Below are 8,392 nucleotides of genomic sequence, written 5' to 3'. Positions count from 1 at the left end.
CGTTTCTTTACCCCCAGCACCTTATCTGCCTCCACCCCCGCCTCTCAGACAGAATTCCTCTTTCCTTATCTGTGCCCAGCACGGCACCACCGTCCACAACCGTGGGTCCCAGGCCCTGTGTGCTGGTCTGTCACCCGCCCGCCAAGCAATCTTTCATTCTTCCTCTTGGCCCGGGGCGGCGCGGATCCTGGTTGCCATGGCAACACTGCGGCGGTGGCGGTACCAGGTGGCAGCGGGGGCAGGGAGCCGGGCGCCGCAGCTCCACCATCTCCGTGCCAGGCCTACCAGTGCGGTGGCCAGGATCCTCCTGAGGGCACTCAGGGACTCCCCAGGCTGTACAGCACCCCTACAGGGCTGGGATGTGGGGGGGCAGGGTGGAGGGAGGGCAAGGACACCCGGTGGGGGCACCAGTGGTAGTAGATGCAGGGGTGAAACATGGAGTCAAGGTGAAGTGAAGGACGATCGGACACCAGAAGAAGGGGGTCCGGCTGAGGCTGAGGGGTGCAGCAGCACCCCATACGAGGGGCTGGGGACTTGAACCCACTGAGGGGGAGACACAGGGAGCTGCCTCAGGGAGACTCAGGGGCAGTGCCAGGCTGGGGCCTCCTCCTCTCACGGCCACCTGAAGAAAACGGGACAGGAGAAAGCGCTGGGGACCTGGGAACAAGTGGACAGGCTGAGGCCCAGAGTCCCTGTCACCCGCTCCTCTCTCACACCAAGCAAGATATGGTTTCCATGACAACTTGGCCAGCCAGAAAAGGGGGCGGGGGACTGCAGAGGGAATTTTCCACATCAGCAGGGCAGAGTGGAGCAGTGTGGGCTGCAGAGGAAGGAACAGCAGGGAAGGCAGGGGCCACGCAGGGCCGCCCAAGCCCCAAGTCACCATGCCCCTGCCCAGGGACGCCGTCTGAGACCCACTGCCCACTTCTGGCCACTGCTGGCACCAATGAGGTTCAGGCAGGGCCAAGGGTCAAACGTCCAAAGATCAGCGGCTGCCCAGCCTGCTCAGGGGCAGTGAGCACCAAGAGGCCAGGCAGCAGACCGCCAGACCCAGGGCCATGGCCGCCCACGGGGCCCCACGCAAGGTGGGGGTGGTGGGATACGGCCGCCTTGGTGAGTCTCTTGCCTTCACGGGCCTCCTGCGGACCCACCCAGGCCCCACAAGCCCAGCTCTGACAGAGCCTTTCACTGTCTCTGTCACCTACCTAGAATCGGCTCACCTCTCCCTCTGGGTCTGTTCCCCTCTCTGATCTGTGTCCCCCGTCTCCCTCTCTCTGGGTCCCCAATCCCCTCTGGTTCTCAAGCCCTCTCCTTTCCCGGCCCCAGGTCAATCCCTCGTCTCCCGCCTTCTGGCTCACGGACCTGAACTGGGCCTTGAGCTTGCTTTTGTCTGGAACCGTGACCTGGGCCGCATGACAGGGAGCGTGCCCCCGTCCCTGCAGCTCCACAGCCTCGCTGCCCTTGGGGAAAGGTCAGTGGAGTCCTGGAGTTCCGTTTGTGGCCTCCCTGAGCTGCTGTGTTATATCAGGCAAATCCCTCAGCCAGATGTGGAACAGGGAGAGCCACACACGCCCCCATCCTGTCCCTGGCCAGGGTGAGGAGTGACAGGGTTCCCTCCCACACTCTGGGGGAGCCTGGGGGAGAGGAGGCCTGGTCCCCCTCCCAGGCCCTCCGCATCTCCCCTCTCCCAGGCACCCTGATCTGGTGGTGGAAGTGGCCCATCCCAAAATAATCCAGGAATCTGGGGCACACGTCCTGCGCCATGCCAACCTCCTGGTGAGCCCCCTCAACCCATCCCCAGACCTCCGCCCATTCTGTCTTGGTCCCGTTCCACCCTAAGCAGCAGTCTATCCCCAACCCTCCCTACCTTCATGCACCCCAGGTGGGGTCCCCATCAGCCCTGGCTGACCAGACCACACAGCAGCAGCTCCTGGACGCCTCCCACCGCTGGGGCCATGCCGTGTTTGTGGCTGGAGGAGCCCTGTGGGGTACTGAGGACATCGCGAGACTGGATGCCTCCGGGGGCCTCCAGGTGAGGACCCACTGGGCTCCCCCAAACCAGATGGGGCCTGCAAAGACCCCAGCCCCCCTGACCAACTCTTGCTTTCAGAGCCTTCGAGTCACCATGGCCACACACCCAGATGGCTTCCGACTCGAGGGACTCCTAGCTACAGTCCCCAGCACCGGGCCGCGCACTGTGCTCTACGAAGGCCCTGTCCGTGGGCTCTGCCCCTTTGCTCCCCGAAACTCCAACACCATGGCAGCCGCCGCCCTGGCTGCGCCCAGCCTGGGCTTTGACAACGTGATTGGGGTGCTTGTGGCGGATCTCAGGTGAGAAGAGCGGGGGTGGGGTGGGGGGCTGGCTGCGTCAAGCCAACCCCTCACGCCCTGCTCCCTGCAGCCTCGCGGACATGCACGTGGTGGACGTGGAGCTGAGAGGACCCCCGGGGCCCACAGGCCGGAATTTCTCTGTGCACACGCACCGGGAGAACCCGGCGGAGCCAGGCGCTGTAACGGGCTCCGCCACAGTAGCTGCCTTCTGGCGCAGCCTCCTGGGTGCGGCCCTACTCCCAGGCCAAGGTCCCTTTCCTGGGCCCAGGCTCCTGCGTTCTGCGGAGCTTGGATCTCAATCTCGGGTTCCAGGCTCGATTCCCTCTCCGCTGACCTTTATTCCTGATCTCTAGAACCTTCGCACTCCACCACCTGAATCTTCATCTGTGTCTCTCTCTGCCCACGTCCCTTCTCTCAAGGTCTAGGTCACTATGGGCCCCCTTCCCCCATCGCTGGTCTGCCCCTTACTCCCATCAAGTCTCTTCCCTGGGTCTCGATCTTTCATTCCGTTTTCTCCCCCGCAGGCTGCTGCGAGCTGCCCTCCAGACCAGGGATCCATCTCTGCTGAGACGCCTCCTCCACCAGAGAGCACATCCCACCTCTGCTCACTCCTGTCGGGGGTGCACTTTCCAAGAGCAAGCCTCCTTTCATTCTCAGTAAAGTACGGAGGCTGTGCCCCCAGACCACGTGGCCACTGTGCGTCCTTATTTCTCTGTGACGCCACGTAGCGTCATTCAGAGCACTTGACGCCATCGCAGTGGGCGGACACACACGCGCGCGCGCGACTCCCGGAAGCTATCGCGAGAGCTTACTAACTACACTTCCCGGAACCCTCTGTGCACAGTGGGCGTGGCGGTCCGTGGGGTCGGGTGTCCGAGACGCATTTCCGGGGTTTGCAGTAGGGACCGGCGGAGGTTGTAGTCCTGCATGTTTTAGCGGCGACAGCGCGCTTCCGGGCCAGGTGGCCTGGACTGTCCGGGGAGTGCAAGAACCCTGCGGCGGCCGTCGGGAGTCGTAGTTCTGAGCGCGGCGGTCGCCGGGACCTGTAGTCCGTCCTGCCTGCCCAGTCAGCGCGGTGTTTCCCGCCCGGCACTCGGGGCCCAGAGCCGCCGCCCAGGGGAATGCGGGAGCCCCCGGCTCAGGAGAGCGGAGAGGCAGGCGGGGTGAGGGGCGTTGCCAGGCAAAAGGGCAAGCGCCGTGGTCGGGGTACGGGTAGGGGAAAGTTGTCTAGCACTTGGTGTCCGGGAGCAGGCCTGGTTGCCAGGTGATAGGAAGAGGAGATACTGTTGCTTAGTGACTGGGGAGGGTGCCCTGTTGCCAGGTGACAAGAGGATAGTTGTTTAATGGCAGGGGAAGGGGAGTCTTCCGTTTCTAGGAGACCAAAGAGACCCTGTTACCTAGAAACAGGAGAGGAGGCGTTCTCTATTGCTAGGTAATTAGAGGAGGGACTTTGTACCCAGAGTGTGTGTGGGGGGGTGTCCTCTGTTGCTAAGAAAAGAGTGATCCTAGCAACCCAGTGACAGGGAGGGTCCTGTGTTGCTAGGTGACAGTGATAGGCACCCTTTTACTTAGAAAGAGGAGGGGTTTCTCTGAAGTCAGGTGAGCAGAAGAGACCTTTTTTCTAGGAATAGGGGATGGAGGTGCCTTGTGTTGTCCAGAGCCAGCCCAGGAGCAGGGTCCGGGCCCAGAGTCCTCAGAGGCTGCCCCCAGCCCATACCTCGATGTGGGAGCCCAGGGGCCTCCTGGGAGATTGGACCTCACACCGTGGGCCTCCAGATCCTGAGGCCCTGAGCATTCTCCCCCTCCCAACCCTCAACAGGAGCGGAGGGCAGCATGTCCCAGGCCCCAGGAGCACGGCCGAGCCCACCCTCCGTGTACCACGAGCGGCAGCGCCTGGAGCTGTGTGCCATCCACGCCCTCAACAACGTTCTGCAGCAGCAGCTTTTTAGCCAGGAGGCTGCCGATGAGATCTGCAAGAGGTGACTGTCACCCTGAAGAAGCAGGGATCGGAGGGGCCAGGCATCCCAGCTAGGGCTCACAGCGAGGCCGGGGCCAGGTCCTGCTCCTACACCTGCCTTAGCTGCAGCCTGGGGCCACCCATGGAGATGATGCTTAACCCTAACTATAACTGTCACCTGCTCGTAGCACTCCATGGCTCCCTAGTGCCCCTAGGGAAGGTCCTGAGCCCCACAGCCTGGTACCCAAGGCCCTTGTGCTCTTAGCTGGTGCTGGCCTCTGCAGCTTTCTCTCTCACTGCTCCGCTCAAACCAGACTTCCCTGCAGTCCGAGTGAGCCCCACTGTAAGGCCTCTGGGCCTTTGCACCGGCTCTCCTTCCGCCTGGCATAGCTTCCTCCCTTGGCAGCCCGGATGTTCCTCAAGACTTCAAACAGCACTTCTCTGTAATCCCTCTGCCTCAGCCTCTCATCTCTGTCTGGCCCTCTGCTGCCTCAACCTCCCACCCGGCCTCCTTGCCTCCAGATTTTCCCCTCCAGCCAGTGTCCCCAAATCCCCAGAGAGATCTTCCTCCACCCTCTCTTGCCTCCAGCCTCCTGCAGCTCCCTAATAATCCTCAGGCTGATTATTTTTAGAATTTATTCATCTCCTCTCATTCAAAATAGGGGTCCATCGAGTCTCACGCCAGGCCCATGCTGGGGCCAGAGCTGAGTGAGACAGGAGCCCTGTGGGAGGGAACAGACACACAGAATGAGGCTCACACTTCCCTCCCCCACCTGCCCTCCCAGGGCCCAGGCCCGGAACAAAGATCCAGTTGTTTCCAGCAGCAGCAGGAGGCCCAGAGAGACTGGCTGCAGAGTGGGCCAGAAAGCAGGGCTGGAGGGAAGCCTGGGACACAGGAATACAGGGGGTGGCTGGGGACAGGTGGCTGGGAAGGGCCAACACCGAGGCCACAGAGCAGACCGAGAATGCCAGTTGGAGGTTCTATCCCCGGGACGGGCCGCCCTGAGGAGCTGTGGGTTGGGGATGGGCAGTGTTGGCCCCAGTGAGAGCAGATGGCGTGAAAACAGTGATGCCAGGCGAGGTGACGCACACCCGTGATCCCAGCAGCTAGAGAGGCTGAGGCAGAAGGAGCACAAGTTCAAAGCCAGCCTGGGCAACTTAGCAAGACCCTGTCTGAAAATAAAACATACAAGGCTGGGAGTGTGGGTCCGTGGTAGAGCCCTTGGCTCCATGCTCGAGGCCCGGGTCCAGTCCCCATGCCACACATGCAAGGTGATGTGGACCCTGTCATCGTTGCAGGCTCAGCTCACTGGGGAAGCCCAGAGAGGACCCCAGGCCGCCTGGAGGACAGGACAGTCCCTCAGGAGTTGCATCTGAGGGACTGGCTCTGGGGAAGCCGTGGGCAGCACGGGAGTGCTCATGAGCTCAGTGGGCCATGGAGAGGGAACAGCCCGCTGTGGAAAAGGCCAGGCCTCTTTCAGTCCCAGCTTGGGCTCTTTCACCCCTCTGCTAGGCTGGCCCCCGACTCCCGGCTGAACCCCCACCGCAGCCTCCTGGGAACCGGCAACTATGACGTCAACGTGATCATGGCAGCCCTGCAGGGACTGGGCCTGGCCGCCGTGTGGTGGGACCGCAGGAGGTAGGACCTGCACTGGGCCCACCCGGGAGGCGGGTGAGGCCACGCAGTTGGTGCAGGCCAGGGGAGGCAGGAAGGGCTGTGTGGTCCCCAGGGGCTGACACAACGGTGGGGAAGATGGACCCCCAGCAGGACCCCGTGACCATCCTAGTGAGACTATGGGTGATGGGCGGATGCTGGTCACTGGCCCCAGAGCTTGGCTGTATTGGTGCTGGGAGTGTGAATGGATCGGTAGGCAGAGGGTGCCTCCTAGATGACTGGTGACCGGACGGGTAGGTGCTGGACGATGGTGAACGGGCAGCATGGGTGGGGACCTGGCGAGGGCTGGCTGTGTCTGGCAGCCAGGGGTGACAGTGGGGGACAGGAGACGGGAGGTCGGGTGCTGGCGGCATGGAGATGGCTGGGAGGCTGAGACACCATGGCATGGATGGGGCGTGGTGAGGAGGAAGCTGCTGGGTGGGGTCCGTGGATGCAAGGGTGGAGGGAAACAGCCGCCCAGGGCCACCGAGGCCTGTGCCGGACTGGGCGTGATGCTGGGCCTTGCCTCCTCCCAGGCCCCTGTCCCAGCTGGCCCTGCCCCAGGTGCTGGGGTTGATCCTGAACCTGCCTTCCCCGGTGTCGCTGGGGCTGCTGTCCCTGCCACTGCGCCGGCGGCACTGGGTGGCCTTGCGCCAAGTGGACGGCATCTACTACAACCTGGACTCCAAGCTGCGGGCCCCGGAGGCCCTCGGGGATGAGGACGGCCTCAGGTGAGCGGAAGGGGGACAGGAGGGGCCTCGCTGGAGCCGCACCCTCACCCTTGCCCCACCCTGCAGAGGGAGGGGGACTGGCTGGCCACAGTCCCACTTCTCTACCCAGGGCCTTCGTGGCTGCTGCCCTGGCCCGAGGGCTGTGCGAGGTACTGCTGGTGGTGACCAAGGAGGTGGAGGAGAAGGGCTGCTGGCTGCAGACTGACTGACCGACTGCAGGGCCTGCCTCAGTGCTGCCTGGCGCGTCCTGTGCCAGCCTGAGCTTAAGTGCCAGGGGCGGGCCTGACCTGTTCCCAACCCCATGCCGCTGCTGCCTCAATAAATCTGCTGATTTGCTCCAGCCTCGCCTGCATCCAGCAGAGGCCACACAGTGGTGGGAGAGCTGGCCATGGCCTTGTGTGTTAGGTGGAAGTGGGACCTGGGCACCTGACCTCCCTCCAGCACTCTGGGAGGCCGAGGCAGGAGGATCCTGGGTTCAGGCTGGGCTGAGCTGAGCTTTGTCCCCGGTACCAAAAAGAAAAAACGGAGAGAGAGAGAAGGTTTTGTTCCTTTTCTCCCAGCTGCAAGGTAGGCAGTGCCCTGGGTCACCAGTGTCCAGGGTTAGCAGAGCTGAGACCAGGCCAGCAGAGAGCTGCCCCCGGCTCTGGCGGCCCGACTCCACAAGTGTGATGGAATCTGTGTGCTGCTTAAGTGGACAGCGGTCACTGGGTCACCGTGGGTGCTGGGCCTCCCGGGAGGAGGCAGGGAAAACACCCAGGCTGGAGAACAGCCTGCGGAGCCCCAAGCACAGAGGGGACGGGTGCCGCTCTGCTCCAGTCCTGGTGACTGGCTGCGTGGTGTCTGTCTGCTGTCTCCTGCCCGGGGCCCCCCGGTCTGCCAGGAGGGTCCTCAGAGCCTGTCGTGCTGCTGGGTGCCCGGGGCTGGGGCAGTTACGGTCACCCTGCTCCTGACTGAGGGAGACTGGAAGACACCAGGGCTCCCTGCCCCACGGGCGTAGGAGGGGGTCCCACAGGGCGAAGGGAAACAGGAACATGAGGGGACAGGGAAGGGGACCAGAGTGGCTGCTGAAGCTTGCGTTGGAAAGGACCGGCTGGGGACCCTTGCTTAGCCCTGGGTTCCATCCGGCCCCACCAAAGACAAGGCAGATGGGAATCAGAAGCGGGGGGAGCCCAGAACCACGGCAGTGACTTGGGGAGGAGAGGAGAGTCAGCCCAAGGTGACAGCGCAGGCGGGGCCGCCAGGGTGGGGACAGCCTGGAGTGCGGTGAAGCCAGGAAGGGGCCCTGGTGGGACAGGACACCGAGGAGGCAGGGAAAGTGACCGCTGCCAAGGCCGGGCCTGGGGCCTGGGAGATGCTGTGCTCCCCGGAGTGCGCAGCCCAGGGATAAGGAGGAAGTGGGGGCTCAGGGCAGCAGGGCTAACCCGGGAGGGGAGCCCAGAGGGAGACGCCGGTAGAGGGCCCAGTGGAGCCTAGGGCTAAGGTGCCAGGAGGAAGTGGGGTGCCCAGAGGCACGGGGAGGTCAGGGGCAGGAGCCCCGCCCTGGGCCCAACGCCTGGGGAAGAGGCGCCGAGGGGGCTGGGTGTCAGGGTTTCCGAGGGCAGAGGGCAGGGGTCAAAGTGCAGGAGAAAAGTCAGCGTTCGGGGACTTTCAAGTCCCCCCTCTGCGTCTGGTCACCTCGGCCCCCCTCCGGCCCCCGCCCTTCGCGTCGCCGGCCGCCCG

The 8,392-nt window shown here is 63.8% G+C and overlaps 2 protein-coding genes across 7 annotated transcripts; both read left to right on the top strand.

Annotated features, from left to right (window-relative positions):
• The first annotated feature begins 25 nt into the window (after positions 1 to 25).
• On the top strand, positions 26 to 2,946 carry Aspdh (aspartate dehydrogenase domain containing). Of its 2 annotated transcripts, none has more exons than XM_010640662.3 (7): positions 26 to 1,113; positions 1,327 to 1,471; positions 1,692 to 1,776; positions 1,883 to 2,032; positions 2,111 to 2,331; positions 2,402 to 2,556; positions 2,856 to 2,946. In XM_010640662.3, exons 1-7 carry the CDS (start codon positions 1,059 to 1,061, stop codon positions 2,897 to 2,899), a joined length of 855 nt encoding a protein of 284 aa, XP_010638964.1. In that variant the 5' UTR covers positions 26 to 1,058; the 3' UTR covers positions 2,900 to 2,946. The 2 variants fall into 2 exon arrangements, with proteins under 2 accessions (XP_010638964.1, XP_010638966.1); XM_010640664.2 differs by lacking the exon at positions 26 to 1,113 and adding an exon at positions 1,120 to 1,232.
• Josd2 (Josephin domain containing 2) lies at positions 2,918 to 7,033 on the top strand. Of its 5 annotated transcripts, none has more exons than XM_010640659.3 (5): positions 2,918 to 2,992; positions 4,151 to 4,310; positions 5,802 to 5,927; positions 6,479 to 6,673; positions 6,783 to 7,033. In XM_010640659.3, exons 2-5 carry the CDS (start codon positions 4,165 to 4,167, stop codon positions 6,880 to 6,882), a joined length of 567 nt encoding a protein of 188 aa, XP_010638961.1. In that variant the 5' UTR covers positions 2,918 to 2,992; positions 4,151 to 4,164; the 3' UTR covers positions 6,883 to 7,033. The 5 variants fall into 5 exon arrangements, with proteins under 5 accessions (XP_010638961.1, XP_010638958.1, XP_010638957.1 ...); XM_010640656.2 differs by lacking the exon at positions 2,918 to 2,992 and adding an exon at positions 2,999 to 3,519; XM_010640655.2 differs by lacking the exon at positions 2,918 to 2,992 and adding an exon at positions 2,999 to 3,537.
• The last annotated feature ends 1,359 nt before the right edge of the window (positions 7,034 to 8,392 follow it).

Source organism: Fukomys damarensis, unplaced genomic scaffold, assembly GCF_012274545.1.
Source record: "Fukomys damarensis isolate Sample0158 unplaced genomic scaffold, DMR_v1.0_HiC HiC_scaffold_19, whole genome shotgun sequence".
Lineage (NCBI taxonomy): Eukaryota > Metazoa > Chordata > Mammalia > Rodentia > Bathyergidae > Fukomys > Fukomys damarensis.
The sequence above is the reverse complement of the archived record's forward strand: the minus strand, read 5'-3'. Positions and strand labels throughout refer to the sequence as shown.